This window comes from Camellia sinensis, chromosome 5 (assembly GCF_055761805.1).
Source record: "Camellia sinensis isolate YWXY chromosome 5, ASM5576180v1, whole genome shotgun sequence".
NCBI lineage: Eukaryota > Viridiplantae > Streptophyta > Magnoliopsida > Ericales > Theaceae > Camellia > Camellia sinensis.
This window is the reverse complement of record NC_138965.1, coordinates 156511599-156534183: the sequence shown is the minus strand read 5'-3', so window position 1 is coordinate 156534183 and position 22585 is coordinate 156511599. Positions and strand designations below refer to the sequence as shown.

Sequence of the window (22585 nt, the reverse complement as noted above, 5' to 3'; positions counted from 1 at the left end):
AGGTACAGATTTCAAAACGCATTAAATGAATGTCAAATACGAAGGGGCGAGAGCTGTAATGATTTAAGTTGCGCGTCTACTCTAACGGTTTTGACAAATCAGTACGAAAAGGAGTGCAACCGTCATATCTGCTTTTCGAGAGCTCTTACTTTGGTTGGCCGAGAAACCAAACACGTCAAGTAAATGTTTTATTCGCGTGTTTGGGAGACAATTGTGGGAGCCGAATAAATATGTGCTCAAGAGGATCAATTAGAGTGCCGAGAACGATAGTAAGGCTAGCTCAGTGTAATCAAAGCTTTTGAATAAGAACAAGGCCGAGTAAAATTCAGCCCATGGGCCAAATTTGCCGAATAGACTTCTAACGTACTTGGGAGTCCCAGATATGATAATGAAAGGGCGGGCCCCAGGGGAGCAATATAAAAAGAAAAGGATCAACCAAAAAAAGGTATGTGTGAATATAGAAGATAACTTGAAATAGAAGTAAACAAGAGAGAATATTGATTTGTTCATCGGAGTGCTAATTTCGACACCTCCAATCGAAATGTTCATTCTTTTTTAAGTAGCAATCAGAGAATAAAAAAGTTTAAATGACTTCTAGAGTATTTTCAAACCTCTTCACCACAGGAGCCATATCCAAAGTATGCTTTTTTGTTCTCACCAGAATAACAGTCAAGAACTGCAATTTTGTCGTAGTTCATCAATCTGATATAAAAAACCAAAAAACTTTTAAAACATGAACAGGTTTTGAAAAGTCCAAAATGCGTGAAAAGAAGTTTCATGTCCACATTTGCATCACTTCAAACAAAACAGTGGAAAATGTGGGCCAAATTAAGCAATTAAAAATACTACTAAACAACTTAACCTCAAAGACCAATTTCCAACCTTAGGCAGCACACTTATCAAAATGATCCGATTCATCCATCTTTTAGGCTTTTGTGCGTAGACTTTTTGCTTCATAAAAAAAAATTAATTAATTCAACAATCGTACTCACGTAATTTTTTTACATTTATTGTTAAAAAAATAGATGAATTATTTTTTAAATTTATTATCTATTTTTTTATAATAAAAATATAATGAAATCATATAATTATAATTATCAGATTAATTTAATTTTTTATATAAATAATTTACATACACAAAAAAAAAATTTAAATATAAATGATTTGAATCATTAAAGTGAGGCCGGTGGTGGGGTGAGCTCTCCGGACTGGATGGTTCAGTCCCGTCAAACAAAGACAATCTACCTTGAATATGAAAATGAATATTTCATGCAAACTAGGGGTGGGCGCAAGTCGGTTGCGGTCACGAAATCTCCAATCCGCCATCCGTCTGCCAGATTGGCGGATTGGAGAAAATTAATCCGCATCCGTCCGCCAATCCGGCGGATGCGGATTGAGTGGATTGGCGGTTGGATGCGAATCGGTTTAGCGGTTTGAAATTTTATAAATTTTCAATATAGTTTGACTTGTGCACTTCCTCAAAAAAAAAAAAAAGTATTACAGTCAATGACTTAAAAAAGTATTACACTTACTGCATGCCTCATCTAAAGAAAGAAAGTTTGAAACTTTAGAATATCACAATCACTGCATGCCTCATCCACATATTACAATCACAGCATGCCTCATCCACATAAAGTATTACAATTTGTGGTTCTTCAAATATAAAAACAATTCAAACCACAAAAACCATGAACAGAGCAATAGTCGAGATTGTATGTCTCTGTATTGTTACATTTATATATGTTTTGAAAACTAAAACCAACCAGCATATTTCATATTTTCTATTTATTACTTTTAGAGTTAGATTTAAAAATCAAAAAATATAGATAAATAATACTTTTATTTTTTTCAATTCAAAAAATATATTCAAGTTGAAAACTTTTTTTCAACAGAATATTTGAACTCTTTTTCAATTGAAAACACAAACAAAATATTTAAACAAATTGAAAACACAAAATCTTATAAATTACTAAGGGTACTCGCGGTTTGGTGGTTCGGTTGCGGCCAAAGGAACCTCAAATCAGCCATCCGTCCGCCAAATTGGCGGATTGGAGAAAATCAATCCGCAACCGTCCGCTCGTCATCACGCATCCATCTAAAATGCGGCGTATCGGTTCGGTTCGGTCCGTTTTGATGGATCAGTATATCCGTTGTCCACCCCTAATGCAAACAAAACTTCCTTGACTACTATTCCAAAAAAATAAAAACTCAATATTATATCATTTAGAGCATCTCCAACGGTTACTCAGATTTTTCACCAAATTTGAGTAAAAAATGACTCATTTTACCAATTTGATACCACTCGCTCCAACGGTGTACTTTCATCAAATTTGTACCAGGGCAACCGGTTGGTCGACCGGCCGGTCGACCGGTTGGTCGACCGGTTAAGCGAAATTTTTTTTTTTTTTTTTTTTTTGATTTTTTTTTTTTGAACTTTTTGAACCTTTTAGTGGTCGACCGGCTGGTCAATCGGCTGGTCGACCGGTTAGGCAAAAATTTTTTTTTTTTTTTTTTTTACTGTTTGAACCTTTTTCTTCGAACCGTTTGAACCTTTAGGCGGTCAACCGGTTGGTCAACCGGCCGGGCAACCGGCCGGTTGACCGGTTGGTCTCTCCCAACGGTTAGGAACAGTGATTTGGTAAAATGCTTCGCCTGTTCTCATTTTGGTACAAGATTTGCTGAATTCTGGATTTGATATCGATTTGGTGAAACCGTTGGAGCTCAAAAAAGTGACTTTTTCATCAAATTTTGAATTTGATATCAGGTTTGCTGAAGCGTTGGAGATGGTCTTATATTTTTTAGCACATAAACAGAGTACAAAAGAAATATTGCCACACCAGTCAGGCACAGGCACTCACTTCCTGACAACACATGTACGACAGAAAATTATACAAGTTATTTTCTTCAAATCCTTCCCATTGATTAGTTTCCATTCTTTCCGAGGTCAATTGTGAAATTTTTCTTGCTATGATTTTTTTGTGACCATCCCCAAGTTGAATGTTTACTTGTTGAGACATCTACTCCATTATCTGGTCATATTTACATTGTGCTTGAACAAATAATTCCTTCATTTTTTCCAAAAAAAACAAATTTAGGTAATGTTTGGTTTGGTTTTTTTAAAACATGATTTGGATCAAAAAATAAAAAGGTTTGTTTGGTTAAGGGCATCTCCAACGTATAACTTTTTTTTCCATTAAATTTGAGTAAAAAATTAAGTAAAAACTCCATCTGATATCTAGTGGTCCAACGGAGAGTCATCAAGTCACCGGTCGACTAGGAAGATATCCGGTCAATCGACCGGCTAGTATAACTTTCACAAAAACCTGTAATATGTTGTGGGCAATTTTCACCCAAGTCGTCATTCGAGGAGACGTCCGACCAGTCGTCCGGTGATGTTGTATTACCTGTAACTCCAACAGTTCTGAACAATAAATTGATAAAAACTACAGTCATCTTTAATTTGATGAAAACTGTAACATATCTTGAATTTGATATTGGTTTGGTAAAACTATTGGAGCAACAAAAATGAACTTTTTTTTAATCAAATTCAAATTTGATGAAATAAAAAGTGCTAAATTTGAGATAGTCTAACAAATTTTTAAAATAAGTCTCAAAACTCAATTTTCTCTCTTCTCTTTCCTTTGCCTTTTTTTATTAGTATTAATAAATTAATAAATCATTTTTTTTCTCTCCTTTCCTATTCTTACATTCTATACATCAATCAATCAAATTTTCTTTCACATCTATCTTTTCAACTAAAAAAATTACAAATTATCCCAAAAACTATTTTCAAACTTATAATCAAACAAATTTTTAACTTTCAAAACTCTTTTCAACAACTTATTTTTCGAAATATAATTCAAAACTCAAAACTCATTTCAAAAACTAAACCAAACGGAGCCTTAATTGTCATCATCTGCCTTAGAGGCTCAAAACTAGGACGAAACTAGGGAAAGACTATGGGGGGCCATGGCACTCCTGTTTCTGTGAAAAATATTGTTTGGCACAGAACTTGAAAAAAAAAAATATATATATATATATATTATTTTATACATAAAATGACCCCTATTATAAAAAAAAATATATATTTCATTCTTCTCCTATTTTGCATTCTCTTTCTATTTTGCATTAAAAAAAATTTATTCATCCTATTAGAAATTGTTTCTGTAGTATTTAATTTTTTTCTTCTATACATATATATAATTTATATATCATATTATACATACTTGCATATTTGTGTATTGATAAAAAAAAATTAATTTTCTTTGGACCACTCTAATAATGAAATCTTAATTTCATCCCTACTCAAACATATGCTTACTTTTTGTTACATGGGAATTGTCAATGTCTAGGTGGGATAACAACAGATCTTATATATTCTCCGTTTCAAAATATTAGTCTTTTATTCTATTTTTTATTGTTCCAAAATATTAGTCTCTTTTCAAAAATCAAAAACTAAAATAATATGAATTTCTTATTTTGGCTTTCTTTTAAATTTATTAACAACACAAAATATACAATTATGACAATTGATATTTCAAAAAAAAAAGTACTATTAAAAGGTAATTTTAAAAAATTAATATTTTTAAAATATAATAATTGTATTATAAAAAAAAGTTAGATTCTCCCAAATGAACTATTATTTTGAGAGAGAGAGAGAGAGTAATTCATTCTATAAATTTAGGTTTTATTTGGAAAGATGATTGGATTTTTTTTTATAGTTGAATGTAATGTTTGTGAGAAAAAAAATGAAATAATTATGACTTTGATGTGACATTTTATCTTATTAACTATTTTAATCTATTTTATCTTTTTATAGATTTTAACCAAAAAATAACCTAAAATCCACTTGTCAAACAGGGCCTTAGACAAACAGAAAGAATTAAAGAAATAGACGCAAAGAGAATATAAAAACGTTAGTCAAAAACGCTTTATTTCGGACAAAACAATGAACGAGTCCTAATTGTACATGGAATTTGCAAAAGACAAAGGTTTGTCAAAACAGACCAAGCCAAGCCACCTACTCTACCAATAGTTAGGGTATGCATTATTAGGTAGCCAACTACTTGGGCAGAAAACCTCCCATTCAAATTAACTTCCTTGAATTCTACCATGGATTACACACCTTTGAACATTATCCCAAGGTTACTACTAAATAACATTATTCACTATTCTATATAAACACCATGAAAATGCTTAAGTTTCAACCAAATTCAAATCCACACGTACACACAAATACACAAGAGAGAGAGAGAGAGAGAGAGAGAGAGAGAGAGATGGCCGCTGGAGCGGCTAAGATGGTGCTCCAGTGCATCTTTGATGGAAGGATATTAACTTACAACACGGAGATTGAGAGGAGGCCATACCATCGAAACTGCAGCTGTATGCTGCACAAGTCAAGAGATGACTACTCCAATGCCTGTTGTTCTCATTGCAAGAATATTTACTTCACCAAGAAAAGATCATGGAGTGAGAGCTCCTTATCTGTAGAATGTTCGAATATCTCTTCTTCTCATTCTTTTATCAAGGGATCTTCAGTTAGTAATAGAGTGCATTGAAACAGAGTTCTAGAAATGAAGATGACAAAGATTGAAAGAAGAATTGTTCAGCTGAGTTATTATTAAGCAAAAGGGCTATGTTTAAGTTATTTATTTATTTATTTATTTCTCTATTTCTGGTCTTCTAATGTCCTAATGTCATCAATTAAGGAAATGATAAATGACTGAGAGCACAATGTTATTTCTGTCTCCATCTCTATAACTTCTGCTAAGTTTCCCAGCAAGTGTTGCATGTAATCCTTTAAATCTAAATACAATAGCGAATCCATGTCCTCAAATTTTAGGATTACAAGCACAAAATTTTAAAGGTCACTCTTTAACGGCTCTTCGACGTAAAGGACTTTCTTTTTTTAATTCAGAAATTCAATAACTAGGTAAAAATTTAAACTATTTCCCAATCTATGATAAAACGTGTTTAGCAGTAACAGTTTTAAAACGCATTTTAAATCATATACACATTTTTATAAGAGAATATATATAATTTTTTTTTCTTTTTCTAATGAGGTTCACCTAAATAAACACGTAAATTACTCTACAAAATCCCATTTTGAGTTTTGTTGAGTTTGGCAAGTTCACATATGCTCGAAGGGAACGTGTATACCTGGTTTTGTTAAAACTGGAATAAAAATAAATATGGATTCTTACGATTCTCAAAATAATAAATACAGGTTTTGGACATTTTTCTGATTATATAACATGCACGAATAATTAAGTTCATACAGGCAAAGACTTGTTCAATAATTCTCTAAACTTGGTGAGTATAATATTTATGTAAAAAATTAAATAATAAGATATTGACGGTTATATGTTTAAATCATATTTTTAATACAACAAAATAAATGATTATTCGTAAAATTATATTTGTGATTCATTTTTTTAAAACAAATATAATTTAAATATATAATTATCAATATTTGATCATTTTAATTTTTTTATATAAATATTTAACTCATTGAGTATTAAAAAGTAAATGACTCAAATTGCCAAAATCAATCCCCAAATAAATGCACAAAACCCAAATGTCATCTCCAAAAAACCAAAACAACCAATCACATTACTTTATCTACTAATTTACATTTCTTTTCATAAAAAAATTTAAAAAATTAACTAAATTAGCCACCATCCAAACACTTCCAAAAAAATGAATTTCAAAAAATGTAAACCTAATATCTAAGAGCATCTCCAACATATATATATATATATATATATTTTCTCTCATCAAGTTTGAATAAAAATTTAATCGAATATTGAGTGTTTCAATAGAAAATTTACATTTTTATCAAAGAACTAGTCAATCAGGACGATGACCGAGTGGATGTTTAGCCGGTCGACTGATTTGACCAACACTTTTATGAGCAATTTTACAAGGAAAAGATTGTTTGAGAGAATGTTCGAAAGAACGTTCGATCCAATAATCACCTAAAAATTTGATAGAAGGATAAATTTCTTTAATTTAATAAAAAAAAACTCTTTATCTTTTTACTTTTGAACTGATAAAGGCTTGCAAACAGTAACTCTCTCTATTAATATTAACTAATGAAAAGATTAAAACTCTCATTTTCAATATATTTTACCAAACTTAAATTTAGGCCTAGTTTGGGAAGACTAAATAAGTGCACTTTTTGACTTTTTATGAAATATGGGTTGGGTTTGGATTGGGTTTGAAGTGATGTGTTAGAGAGGTGATGTGACTTAAATAAGATGATGTGACTTAAATAGGATAGTGATTTTTTAACTTTTTGTCTTTTTTCAATTATGCCAAACTTGACCTTAATGAGAAATTTGATAATGCGTTCGAGACGCTATGGCTCGTTTGGTTTGATTTTCTAAAAAAAATTTGGGAAATTTTCTCTACAAATAAGTTTTCAAAAATAACCAAACCAAACAAATTTTCCCAAAAAAATTTCCCAAAACTTGTAAACCAAACAAGTTTTCCAAACAAATCTCTCTCTCACACACATCAAATCAATCACTTTTTCCAAAACTCTATCTCAAAATAATTTTCCAAAACATCTTTTAAAAAAAACCAAACCAAACATGTTTTCGTACTTTTTATCTCTAAAACACATCTCTCAAACACAAACCAAACATACCCTATATATATATATATATATTTTTTTTTTTTTTTGTTACAGGGAAATCCTCCCACCCTCCCGCAGGTCCAAGGCAGCGCCCCATGAGGAGATCACCAGGGTGTCCTGTTGTCCGTTCCGAGTAAGAGACTATAACCTGGAAGCTTGTCCCGACCTCCCAAGGCAAGCTCCGATTAAGTCAGGACTCGCACAGCGGGGGAGCATTAAACCCACACCAAGTAACTGATTAGCAGGGGTGTCCTGTTGTCCGTTCCGAGTAAGAGACTATAACCTGGAAGCTTGTCCCGACCTCCCAAGGCAAGCTCCGATTAAGTCAGGACTCGCACAGCGGGGGAGCATTAAACCCACACCAAGTAACTGATTAGCAGGTCCAAGGCAGCGCCCCATGAGGAGATCACCAGGGTGTCCTGTTGTCCGTTCCGAGTAAGAGACTATAACCTGGAAGCTTGTCCCGACCTCCCAAGGCAAGCTCCGATTAAGTCAGGACTCGCACAGCGGGGGAGCATTAAACCCACACCAAGTAACTGATTAGGCATCCTTGAGGTCCAACCTCCTAACCAACAGTGCTTCGCCCAGGAGATTGACCCAAGAGGGGAATTGAACTTGTGACCTTGGTGCTTAAACCCCAAGGCTTTACCACAATGCCACAACCCCTTGGGTTACATACCCTATAATTCGTCTCACACAAGTACGCACCACGTCCCTAGGCGCTTATCCATAAGTTGATCGCATCAGATCAGATCACACGTTGACCCCACCTCGTTCACTGAGTGGTACCAAAAAAACACGAGTGAGGATCCTCTCCTTGCACCTTTCGTGTTTGCGCCCGTCCTTACAGGTCTTCGGGTCTACTTTTAGGCCCAATTTTAATAATTCGAACCGTTCATATTTTATAATTTATTCAGTATATCATACCTGTAAAAAATAAAGTTGATCGGATATCAGAAAACATATGTTCAGAAAACTGTTTATTAAATTCTTTAAAAAATAGTGTTTAGTTCAATTTTTCAAACACATACTTTCTGATATCCGATCAACTTGATTTTTTACAGGTATGATATACTGAATAAATCATAAAATATAAACGGTTCAGATTATCAAAATTGAGCCTAAAAATAAACCCGAAAGCCTGCAGAGACGGACGCAACACAAGCTTGCAAGGAGAGGCTCTTGACTCAACACGCCTCCTCTTTACTCTCTCTCTCCTGCGCTCTCCTCTCTCCACCATGCACCGTCGCCATGTTCTCCTCCTGCCGCTGCTCCACCACCCTCCCCTCCTCCCCCCTCCTCCCTAACCTCCACTTCATCAACCGCCGCTCCCTCCTCCTCCTCTCCACCACCACCACCACCACTCTCTCCCTCTCCTCCCCCCTCTCCGCCGCCCCACCACCACCGCCAGACACCACCATCACCGACCGCATCTTCATGGACTTCAGCGTCTGCCCCACCTACTTCCAAAACCGAACCCTAGGCGACGAACTCTCCCAATGCGCCGACTCCGAACCGCTAGGCCGACTCGTCCTCGGCCTCTACGGCAATCTCGTCCCCCTCACTGTCTCCAATTTCAAGTCCATGTGCACCGGTTCCTCTGCTTCCTCCTACAGGGGCACTTTGGTCCATAAATTATTCCCCGGCCAGTTCTTCGTCGCCGGCCGCCAAGGTCGCCGTGATAAGGGGGAGGTCAAGCCGCCGACTGACTTGGTTCGAAACACTGAGTCCGTTGATCCTAGGGCTTTTTTGCTAGGTCATTCGAGAGCTGGTGTTGTTTCTCTGTGTTTATCCGAGAATGATGATGATGATGAGATTAAGCTCGATCCGAATTATCGGAATGTCGAGTTTTTGATTACTACTGGGCCTGGTCCTTGTCCTCAGCTTGATAACAAGAACATTGTTTTTGGAACAGTGCTTGAAGGTTAGGGTTAACTTCTACCCCCCCCCCCCCCCCTTTCTAATGTTCTTCTTGTTAATTGCTAGTAGTTTTCAATTTCAATTCATCTTACTAATTCATTTTTATGATATAAAATTGCAAATGTATCCTGTGTGCACCTGCTGCTAATATACATAATATACATACATAGGGATTAGGGACCAATTTGTTGGTTTATGTTAATTTACTTAGTCGTTTGCTTTGATTTGTTATTTTCGTATACAAATTCAAGGAGAATAAGACTCACTCAGATGTAATTAGGAGAGTTGAATTTTGATCTCCTATTAAGCAAGTTGGACAATTGAACTCTTGACCTCCTAGTGAGATATTAGGGCTCTGGACAATTATCTAACCATTGATTATTTTATGGTTCTTGATCAACTATTAATTGGTAGGTACTGTCATTCTGGCTATGGGTTCTTTGTTATGTAATACTAATGCTCAGTAGATTTATAGTTGGGACTTCTCAGTTAGTGTTTGCTCTGAACAGTTTGTGGCTTGTAATATGTTTCAAACCTTTAATTTTGTGTTCAGTATGCTGTCGTGTCAGTCTAAACTAGGAAATATTCAAATTTTATAATGATAGATGATTATGCCCTTTTCCATACGGCGACTCATATAGCGATCGATTACCTGCACAAGACAAATATTTATCGGAGTGGTACCAGTATGATGTCAGCCTAAAGCTCTCCAATGGTTAAGTCAGGAGTCTAGTATTCAAAGGGAGAGAGATGAGAAAGAATGAAAGAGATAGAGCCTCCTTACCTTGTGCTCTATATCCATTTGTATAGGAGTTGTTGCTTATGGGAGTCAAGGGAAACTTTCATTTGATTTTAGCCATCAACGCATTGTGTGGCACAATCCTAGGTTCATTTGTCAGCTTGATTTTAAGAGTATTTATAGTCCACATAAGTCAACTCTCTGTAGTGAGATTGGCCACTCTGCACTGATTGCCTTGGCACACTTTGGGTGGCTCAGCCTACTCTGCTCAACCACTTCTACTAAGCACGACATACTCATCCGGAGTTCGGGTGGGGATGTCCCCATAGGTATATAATGTTCCTAGCTATTCTAATTTGGAGTTTTAATTGTAAATTCTATATGTGTTTTCTAGTGTCAAGTTCTAATTTCCATGCCTTGATCAGAGCATAAGATTTTATGTTATTTAGCTCAATACAAACCCAAAGGGCAACAACCACATGAGGCATGCAACCTCCATGCACAATAGGCAAACAAAGAAGAACAAAAGCAACTAGAGATAAAATATAGGCTTAAAGAATAAGACTAATAGCACAAAGCTTAGGACAAAAAAATAACACTACAAATTTCTCCAACTAGGGATAAATAATGCAAACTTTAGAGCTCTTGGCTTGACTTCTTCAACACGGTTGCTTGAATTGAAGGGGATTGTCATGATCCATCTATAAGTAGTCAATTTTCCCTTTAATTTATCTTTGCTCAACACTTTTAGGGAAGTTGGAAACTTGCCCTATGGCAATTTTTGTCCCCTCATTCTTTCCTACATTTCTCTTGGCTGGGACCTCAACCCAATCATTTGAAGGGATGGCCTTCACTACACCTTTTTTTCTCCACATGTTTTTTTGTATTTGTGATATTATTGGAGGAGGGACAAGCAAATTGAGAATGCCCCAAAGTTTTGCAGCTTGCATATCTCTTGGGCCTCCAAATAGTTTCCTCCTAAATCTCATTAATGCTGTGTTTGGTTAGGGGATTTGGGGAGGGATTTGGAAAGGGAAAGGGAAAAGGTGTGTGAAACTAGGTGAAATATAGACATATTTTATTCACATTCCACCTACCTTTTCCATTTTCCTTTCCAAATCGCTCTCCAAATCTTCCAACCAAACACAGCATAAGGCCCGTCATAACCAAAAACAAGGTTAAAGGATTTTGGGATATCATACGATACTTTGATTTCATTACATATGAAGGCAAAGGAGGGTTTATTCCCAGATTGTGCAGCGTAATCCATAAATAATGGTTTGCCAATATTGCTTGCAACAAAACTCAAATCCTCTACAGTCCATAACTCTCTTTAGAGGCACTTTGTAGAAATTAACCCAAATTGGAACACTTGAAAACTCCTGCGCCCTTTAATAATCAAATGTTTTCCCCTCAAAGTGATGAGGGCCATTGTCAAGAATTTGTTAACTGTCTTCTCATCTTTAAAGATAAAAAACTCATTATCAAGAGTTAACATTTCCACTTTCACATTGTTCCACACTTCTGGCAGATTGTTTAACATAACAAATGATAGTGTAGCCAACTAAAGCACCTATTGTCCAAATCCTTTCTGAGAGATATTGTAAAGGAAATTTACATCATCCCCTTATTTATCAAAAAAAAAAAAAAAAAAAAAAAAATTTACATCATCCCCTTGTTTAGCAAGTTACAAGATCATTGGAGTGGTTTTGGAGACTTGGGATCCAAATCAGGTTGTAAAAATAAATTAGTACAGGGCAGGCAAAAGAGTTACCAGTGGCTCACTTAAATTGGACTTTGGTCAGCCAGTAAACCCCATATCTGGCTTTGCTGCACTAATTGTTGATGGTCCATCTTCCACTAAAGTAGAAGGCCCGAGAGGGTCACTTGGCATAGTATCCTGCACCCCTGGCCTCAATTGCATCCGGTTGCAAAGGGTAAAATTACTAACACTAACAAGTGTACCGAATGCGAGATGGGAATGTATACCTGGTTACTGGTTAGCATTAGTAGCATCATTCGGTTGCAAATGGCTTGCATCAGCACTGGCCACAGTGGATTTTTGGGTGCCAGAGAAAAAGCCTTTTCCTTCAACATGGTCTGAATGTAGACACACACTCACAATGGCATGCTCATGTGCCTCAACCTTCTCCTCACTCTCAACAGCCTTGGGTGAATTGCTTGTTGGCTCATCTAGTTGCTTCTATCTCAATTGTAGTAGTTAATTCTTCTTTCTACATGTGTAAACCATCTTAATTAGTTCCCTCCTTACTATATTACTGGCGGGTGCTTCTCGTGGCAACTCGCTTATTATGGGCAAGTACAGATTCACTAATTCAGACCATGAGTTTTTTGATTCACTCATTGTACCATTATGTTTGAATGATCTTGTGATTCATTGCATGTGCGGTATGATTTTTCATGGTTCATGAGTTTACCCCTGTGAAACTCTTTGTAATTATAATTAAGTACCATAATCTAAACTGATAGTCCATCTCTCTACTGATGTGATGATGATGATGAAAATACGATTGTTCAATTGAATTACATTCATCCTTTATGTTTAACTGACCAATATATGTTAGAGGCAGCATATATGTGGCAGTGATCATTGTTACTGAACCATAACCATACACTTCTCTAATCATTAAAGGCACCGCTGATTGTTCTCCCACTCTGTTGCCTGACCATGGTGTGTGGCAAGTACTCCATGTTTTACTAATCACAGCATAGTGTTTGCAACTTTGACATTTGTGCTTAAGTTGAACTTGGAAATGTGGTTCAACTTGCCCTCTGGAGTTTCTACCTTTCATGGATATCTCTTCTGATTTTATGCACGGTTTCTAACAATTTATTTGATAATATTAAGCAAAGTAAGCCAGGTCCTATTTCAGAAACATGGCATAGAGTTAGATGATGAAAGTTTAACCTTTTGTTAGTTGTTTAGGATGTGGCACATACCCAATCTTGCTAACCTAAATCCTCTTATGGTTCACTATCAATGGTGGGTATTTGCAGCTAAAGGTTAAAAACACATCCTATATTTTAATTGTGCATGTCAATTGTGAGAATTTTATTGCTATGATACCAATTTATGAGGGGAGATGTGGGATCAAAATTATACAAGAATCAATCACAAAACAGAATACGCCAAACTGGATATTATTCACTCACTTCTTAAGCATTACAAAGCTTTCTCTGTCACTTTATTATGCTTTCGTATGAGGCTACGAACTGTGGGATTTCATTACTTGGATTTGTTCCATTTTGCTATGAATACAAGGTGTGTTTATAGAGAAGCTAGCCTTATGTCAATGCATCTGCCAGAACCAATGTCTCTGCATTTCACTAGGAGATTTGAGGTTCCAATCTCCCCATCTATGTGTGGTCTTTATCCCATTGTATTTTTTAGGGGGTCTTTCTTATTTAATTGTTGGGTTGTTCAGTTTGTTGTATGATTGCTGTATTGTGTTGTTGGACTTTGAATGTAAGTTTCATGATACTGATTGAAAGGAAAAGAATGCATCAGCTATTTCATTCTGATTTTGATGACTTTGCAACACATAATTCTTCATGCTTCATCATCATTCTCCCATCTTCCATAATCTTATAGGTAGTATCAAGCTCACATTTCCATCAAATTGTCCGTGCTCATGAATATGTGCTCTTTGTCAATCCCACTTGCCTTATGGTTTCCAAAATTTGCTGATCTTTTCTGGCCGTACTACTTGTAATAGTCTTCTTGTGTTTTCACCAAGAGTTTAGTGTTAAATCATTGTCCACGAACTCATCTAAAAGTTTAAACTATTAAAGAGGGGACAACTTTATATTGATTTCCTCTCATGTGTGGTTAGACTCTCCGTGACTGGATCAAACATGTACAAGGATTATAACTATTGGGTAGGTAGTGAATTTTGAACCCATGGTCTATTGTTTGCTCTAATGCCATGTTAAATTGATCACCAAGCTTTTAGATGAGATGGTGATCAACAATTTATTATTGAGGAACTTGAATATTTTATATTATTTTGTTTTCACTGCAATTGCAATTGATCTAGGAACTGAAATGTAACCATTCGTTTTTTCTTCGTACTATTTTACATGAAATTAATCCATTTCCTCTCCTTGTTGGATTGGAAATCAGGGTTGGATGTTGTGACAACAATAGCTTCAATCCCCACGTACAGACCCGGGGAAAGGATCCGCCAATACAATGATTTGGCACAGTTTCTTGGAGATGAAAGAGCCAAAACTGCCCGTGCAATCTGGAACAAGCCTCTCAAGACTGTTTATATTAGTGACTGTGGAGAGCTCAAGGTGGCAAAACCTACTCTTTCTCCTAGTCTACCTTAATTTAGTACTGTGATTCATTTGTTCTGTATTTTATATCACATGTTATTGTTTTCATAGGAAACAAAATTTTTGCCATAAGTTTGAAGTAAGAAAGAAAAGGAGGACTCATCACTCAATATCTCTATGTTCATGAATTCTTTTAGTTTAGAAGTTGAATATGAAAAAAAAAAAAAAAAAAAAATCAAAAAAAATCATTTAATAGTTTAATGGAGCTTTAAGTAACATTCATGAGAAATTTCTTCCAGGCTTCAAAATTTATTTGAGAAGAGTAGGAACCATGTGAGTTTAAATTATTTCTCATGTTCATCATTGTACTTCTGGCTCCGATAAGCCCTAAATGTGAAAAGCACACCTAGTTTAGTCTCTTCTCTCTATTGATTGTGGATTTGAACGTGAAGGTAGAGATAACCTTGTGCAATTTATGCCTAACGTTAGGTCTGCACCCAATTTATCACTCCCAAATCTCCATCCAATGGGACCAAACTGTACATACTTTTTTAAAATTCTTTTTAACTTCAATTTTATATTTTGAAATTTTCTTTTCAACCATGAATTTGAATTGTGTTTAGGTATGGTTTTATATGGATGTGGAATGGTGTCAAATGCAAAGCTTTGTGAGTTAGGAATGGTGAAAGCCCATAATATAAAATGGAGGCCCAAGAGTCTTAGCACAACTATGTCTCAAACTATTTGGGCCTAGAGCTTGTTGGTCAAGACTTTCTTATTAAGGTACAAGTGCTACAATGCATTGGTGGATATAGTGAGAAATTTAAGATGTGTATTTAGAAGCTACCCTAGTATAAAAGTTAGAATTCCATGGTTTTTAATTTTATTTTTTGGGTTTAGAAAATTCCTTGACCTATCAAAAAGCCTATGTATGCCACTATGCCCTTTGTTGCACATCTTTAGCCCATGTTGGTAAAGGCTCATGCATTACTTATTTTTCAATATATATGCATAATATCCATTTCAATAATACCATCAAATTTTGAATATCATCTGATTAAGTTATCAATACATTAGTTTGATATACTTCAGAAGCATTATGGATCCATAGCCCCTTACTAATCTCACCATGAAACATCCAATTTTGATGTTCCAAATTTTCAAATATTGTCGTTCATGTACTTTTCTCAATATTTCCTAGAACTCCAAAGCTAATGTGGAAAATATCTCATACTACATTGTTTTACATAGCTATGCTTAGTCTTCAAGTTCGACATTACCATGATGGATGTTATATCATGATCTTATAATATTCCCAAAGTACAATATTCCTTGCAAAAAAAAGTTCTTAGCATAATCAAGAAGTAGATAGTTTGGTGTGACATTACATGTTTGTAGAGGGAATGCAAACAATTCCAATGCCTTTGTATAGTATCTCTTTCCATGTGCCATGTCCTCCACAGACCCCATTTGGCTATAGTTAGTGTGTTTTTAGTACATTTAAGGTTGTGTTTCAATATTAAAATTTGAAAACAATTTGTGGAGATAAAAAAGAAAAGGGAAATGTAATGAACCAGAAGCTGATTTGTTTTCACAAATTTATTATATATATTTTTTCCTACTTTATAAATCTGGGATTATGCATCTTGTTATGCAGTTTTTTGATATATGTTACGTATTTTTGTGATAAATGTTATGTAATTTGTTGGTAGCGTTACGATAATTGGGAGTTCAGAAATGATGTTACATATTTTTGTGTTAGTGTTATGCATTTTGTAGTTCAAAAATTTTTCGATAAAAAAATATGTAATATTATCCAAAAAATGCGTAATTTTATTTTTGAATCACAAATTATCATAATAATGCCAAAAAATTCGTAACATGTACTTAAAAAAAAAAAATTAATATGGGCATTTCTTTTATTTCTCTTTATAAATTTAAAATCTAAACACAATTTTTAATTCTCTTTAATTAACTATGGTAAGCACTATTACTTTAAATAGGTAAATAGGTAGACAGTCTTCTTTTTTTTTTTTTTTTTTTTAAGAGAAGGCATCCACTTGCTTTAATTAATTTGTGCTTTGTTTTGATCTAGGATTTGTCATGGGAAAATAAACCAAAGAGAAATAAAATTACTTATTCATATTTTATGGATAATCAAACAAGATAAAAATATTTTGACAAATATTTATTATTTTTTTTTTCTCATTTCTCATGTATAGATCCAATTTTTTTTTTTTTTTTTTTTTTTACTTGAAGCCAAAAGGACAACAATATTCCGAAAAACTGCAGTAGTCTTTTGCTTCAATAGATGGCAACCTATTCTTTTGGGTAAATGACACTTGGTCTCTTTTAAGTTTAATATATATTTTTTTTACCATGGGCCTTAAATTTTGATAATTAATGTTTTTAAATTTCGTTTTAGTTTGCTCTGACAACTAACATTAGTTCAAAATTGAATGAAAAATGTCGCATTAATAGTAGCATTACACCACGTGACATCATAACACTTAGTACACAAATATGAGTAAATTATACTTTGTCCTTTTTAAATTGTAATATTTTTTCATTTTGATCGTTAAAGTGTTTTTTTTTTTTTCTCCATTTATTTAGGTTCTTGATGGTTATTTATTTATTTGTTTATTTTTGATTTGCTCCAATAGCTAATATTCATTCAAAATTGGATAGAAACTTACCCATTGACAGTTACATATTTGTATAATAATGTGTTCACATTATTGTTAATGCGACATTTTTATCTAATTTTGGATGTAAGTTGACCATTGCAGAAACTTTTTTTTTTTTAACAAATGTTAGGACCTAAGTGAAGAATTTTTTTTCAAAGACGAAAGTAAGAAAATATATTAACTTTAAAAAATAAAATATAATTTATCTCATTTTGCGCCATGTGACCAACCTCACATTTTTTTGTCAAATTTTAAACTGATGTTGGTTGTTTGAGCAAATAAGAAAAATTGAAAACAGTAAGTATTTTCTGATGTACCCAAAAAAAAAAGAAAACAGTAAGACCAAAGTGAGAACAAAAAACTAAAGGTCCATATAAGAAAAGTCTTCCAAACCTGTCTTTTTGCTTTGGATTCTTATGCTAAAAATAAATAAATAAATTATATTAAACTTTTTTAAAAATTAGAAAAAAAAAATAGTAAATTCCATAAATTTGACATTATAATATTGGGATCCCTTAACAAAACACTTAACTCTATTTTCACTAGTAATTTGTGAGTCATATCCATGAAAAAAAATATGATTCACTAATAATTTATTAGTCTTATCGATAAAAGATAATATTATCATATATTTTACATACAAAATACATATTATGATATCTTTTTTTGTGTCTTCATTTAATTTACATTAGTTTTTAGTCTTTTTAATTTTTTTAAAATAAAAATCAATATAATTATATTAGAATTACGGAACTTATTATATTTTTTTCAAATATAAGAGAAAACTAATCTAATATATCAATATAAAATTTAATAATAAAAAAAGAAGAAAAAGAAGAAGAGAGAAGTGTGAGAAAAAAGCCCATTTCGTTGCATTTTGTTCTGATTGTGAAGAAATTGTGGGGGGTCCACTGACCTTTAAAGGACTGATGTTGATGAAGGGATAGAGATCTCATAGTAAAAACAGAAAAGGGACCACTTTCACTGTTGCCAAACATGTCCTTTAAAGAAAAGGCCTTGAAGGGTGAGCTCTCAGCTTCTCAAGTTTACCAATGAATATGAACACAAAAAAGAAGTCATCACACAGAGTCTCATCACAAATTTACTATGAGAAAAACTATATATATAATGTAAAAAACTGATTTTAAAGTTGATGAGAGGTTTTGAAGAGAATCCAAAAGGGGACCACTTATGTTAGAGCCAAACAAGTCCTATAATGGGTTGGGGATATACCTAGAAGCAAGAGCTACAAACACACACAAGGGACCAAAATCAGAATTGCCATAGCAATAAGAGGACTCTTGCATTGTAATTTTACTACTATGTGGAAAGTACAAAAAGGGCCCACTGACATTTTCATTGGTAATAATAATGACCACTTGCAATTTTGGCCAAACAGGTCCTTGTAAAATGGGCTCAGGGTGGGATGAATTGAATACTGAAAGAGTAGTGTCAGTGTAAGAAGTTAAAGAGTTTTGACACTACGCAACATTTTTTTCAACTTTTGGTGGTCCAACGATTCTGTTGGATTGTTGAAATGAATAAAGCTTTGGACCCCAGTGGGGGTACTGGGGTCCCTTCCCATTGGTTCAAAAAAACAATTTTTTTTTTTTTTTTTTGAGTTTCCAGTCACCCCAGGCCGACACGTGACACTGGGGGGTCACTGGGGGTCACCCCAACTGGGGGTCTGTAGCATTACTGTTGTTGAAATAGCCTATACAATAATGATTCAGAATATTAATTTTAGTACTTTAATGAAGTATTAATAACATGATAAGGCAAAAAAAAAAAAAAAAAAAAAAGAGAGAAACCAAAACATCACTTTATAATGGGTGGGGGCTTACTATCAACTCATTAGAGTTAGCTCCAGAATTCAAAAATTAGAACTCCAAAGCATTTTTCACGACCTATAATGGGGTTGTTTGGTGTTTATTTGAGTTGTTTAATTTTAATTTTAATTTTTAAAAAGTTAAGTTAGATTGTTTGATATAATTTTTATTTATAATTTATTAGATAAAAATAACTTAAATTAGTTAAAAAAATTAATTTAAAAAAATTGGGTGATTTTAGATTATCATCTTTTAAGTTGTACCAAACAACACCAAAGTGGGTTTTTTATTTGTTTTGTTTTGATTTTTTAGTTTTCTTAATTTTTTATTTAATGCGTTTGAGAAGTTAAAAAAATTATTCTTTTAAGAGTGAAATTGATGTAATATTTAATTTTTTTAAGCTGATGACAAATAATTTATTAGTTTTTTTATTTTTTTTATAAGCTAAAGTTGACTTTTTTAGGGTGCGTTTGTTTGGACGGACTGGATAAGGGGGGATTGTAATCCATCGGACTGTTAGTCCCAGGATACATTGTCCCGAGACTATTTGGTTGGATTGGATTTGTATCCTATGTTTGTTTAGTCATGGGATTAGATGTCTGGATTGGACTATTTTTAATAAATCCAATGTTTGGTTAGACGGACTGGATAAGGATAAATGCTCAAAAGACTATTTTACCCTTATAATCTATAATTTATAATTTAAAAACACTAAAAAAATTTAATTTATAAGGTCACAATTTTTAATTTATTATTTTCAATTAAATTAAATTTATATTTTATATTTTATATTTTTATTTAATATATAATTTTAAATAACGACATTAAAAAAATAATTTTATTTAATAAATAAATTAAATTTTCAACAACACTAAAAAAATTTAATTTATAAGGCCATAATTTATAATTTATTATTTATTATTTTTAAATAAATTTAATTTATAATTTATATTTTTTATTTAATATATAATTTTAAATTAACAATACTAAAAAAAAATTATTTAATATGTAAATTTAATTTTTTAACAACACTAAAAAAATTTAATTTATAAGGCCATAATTTATAATTTATTATTTTTAATTAAATTTAATTTATAATTTATAATTTAAATTTTTATTTAATATATAGTTTTAAATTAACAACACTAAAAAAATAATTTATAAATGTTCAAAAGACTATTTTACCATTTTCTAATTGTTCACTAAGTAATAGCATGGAAGGTAAAATGGACATTTCACAAAATAATCCCATGAGATACCAATCCCATGATTTCTATCCCACACCCCCCCATGAGATAGGATAGTCTCATGTTTGTAGGACTAATAGTCCGGGGGACTATTAGTCCGGAGCAAAATTTTTCAAACAAATAATGGACTATTAGTCCGGTGGAACTAATAGTCCAATCTCACCCTCTTATCCCTCAAAACAAACATGCTCTTAAAGGATTGGTCAAAGTTATGTAATATCTAAATTTTGATAATGAAATATAATATATTAAAAATATGAGATTAAATATATAGAGTGCAGAGTTATTATTATTACTATGTGTGGTTAATGTATGATATAGTCTGAGATTAAAAAAAAAAATATATATATATATATATATATTTTTGTTCATTGAATGAATGAATGATGACTTTATACCAAAAAAATGAATGATGGCTTTATATCTTGTAGTGAAGAATATGCAATATTATGGAGGTAGTATTATTACATATTCCATTCTTCTGTTTGGTGTAATTTATATATATATATATATATATTAAAATTTGGATCAAAGAATTTGACACATTTTTTTCCACAAATTTTTGAAAAAAATAATGTAAATTAATTATTAAAAAATTGAAAGGAATGCTTTAACTATTATTTTGTTATTATACAATAACTTTCATGTTACAAAAATTGCATCAAATGTAACCTTTATCAACTCAACTTTTCATCACGATGGACAGTCAAAATGTAGATGAGAAGATTCCATATATATATATAAATATCAGAGCTGATACGTAACTCGAAAAATACTTGGCCCAAAATGAATCGAATCCAAAACAACATTGTTTAGGATTTTCTTTCTTTCTTTCTCTTTTCTCATATATTTCTTCTTCTTCCCTCTATTCATCTCTTTTTCTCCCTCTGTTCACAATCACCAAACTGAAATCAAAATCATCAAAACAAATATTTCTTCTGACCGACATCATCAACATCAGATCGGCATGATCATCATCGTCAACAACACATCATCATCATCATCATCATCATCAACAACATTTTGTTGGACCATTTTAATATTATTTATTTATTTATTTATATATTTTGTTCACGAATTTTCTTTTGTCTTGTTCATGAATCTCATATTGTTCATGAATGGAGATTCACTGTTTTGGTGACTTTTTGTCTTATTCATGAATGAAGATTAATTAGAGTTTATGAACTTGGTAGTGAGTTAATGTTTGGATACACTCTCCATTTTCTCTAGGTTCATGGTTATAATTATTTTTTGATATATTTTGTAAAGTCCTAGTAGCCTATAAATAGTTCCTCTCATCTATTCTTTTCTACACCAACACACCAACTATTTTCTATACAAGAGAAATTACTAACAAAGAAGAGTGTTTTTCTTGGTGGAGCTTTGGGTTCACCATTTTGTGCAGAGTTAGCTTGAACCATACGACAAGTGGTCGGGCTGTTGTATCTTGGAAGGGACAAGTCATAGTTTTGTGACTGCTGTATTGGTATTTGGGTTCTTCCTACCACAGTGTGCTTAATCTCCTTAAAGAAAACGAGATATCCGTACCTCAACCTGATCTATTTGTATCTAATTTTCTTTACATTATTTATCAATAAAATATAAATTTTTATGGTATTTTCACCAATAATTTTAAGGAGATCAACCATGAAACAAGTACCAGAAAAAACCAAAAATATATATTTTTTTGTTCGTTGAATGAATGAATGATGACTTCATACCCAAAAAAATAAATAAATGAATGATGATTTTATATCTGGTAGTGAAGAATATGCAATATTATGGAGGTAGTATTATTACATATTCCATCCTTCTGTTTGGTGCAATTTATATATATATATATATATTCAAATTTGGATCAAAGAATTTGGCACATTTTTTTTCACAAATTTTTGAAAAAAATAATGTAAATTAATTATTAAAAAATTGAAAGGAATGCTTTAACTATTATTTTGTTATTCTAAAATAACTTTCATGTTACAAAAATTACATCAAATGTAACCTTTATCCTCTCCACTTTTCATCATGATGGACAGTCAAAATGCAGATGCGAAGATTCCACACATATATAAATATGAGAGCTGCTACGTAGCTCGAAAAATACTTGGCCCGAAATGGCTCGAATCTAAAACAATGGCCCTGTTTGGTAGAGTTATAGGAAAGTGTTTATAACTTATGCCTTGACAGCTTATAGCTTATAACTATTAACATAAGCTGATTTCTGA

General features: G+C 32.8%; 1 protein-coding gene across 1 annotated transcript; it reads left to right on the top strand.

Moving 5' to 3' along the window:
* Positions 1-8778: 8778 nt before the first annotated feature.
* Positions 8779-14767, top strand: LOC114305714 (Cyclophilin-like peptidyl-prolyl cis-trans isomerase family protein). Its single transcript, XM_028250850.2, has 2 exons — positions 8779-9563; positions 14443-14767. The coding sequence occupies exons 1-2, from the start codon at positions 8891-8893 to the stop codon at positions 14649-14651; spliced, it is 882 nt and encodes a 293-aa protein (XP_028106651.1). The 5' UTR covers positions 8779-8890; the 3' UTR covers positions 14652-14767.
* The last annotated feature ends 7818 nt before the right edge of the window (positions 14768-22585 follow it).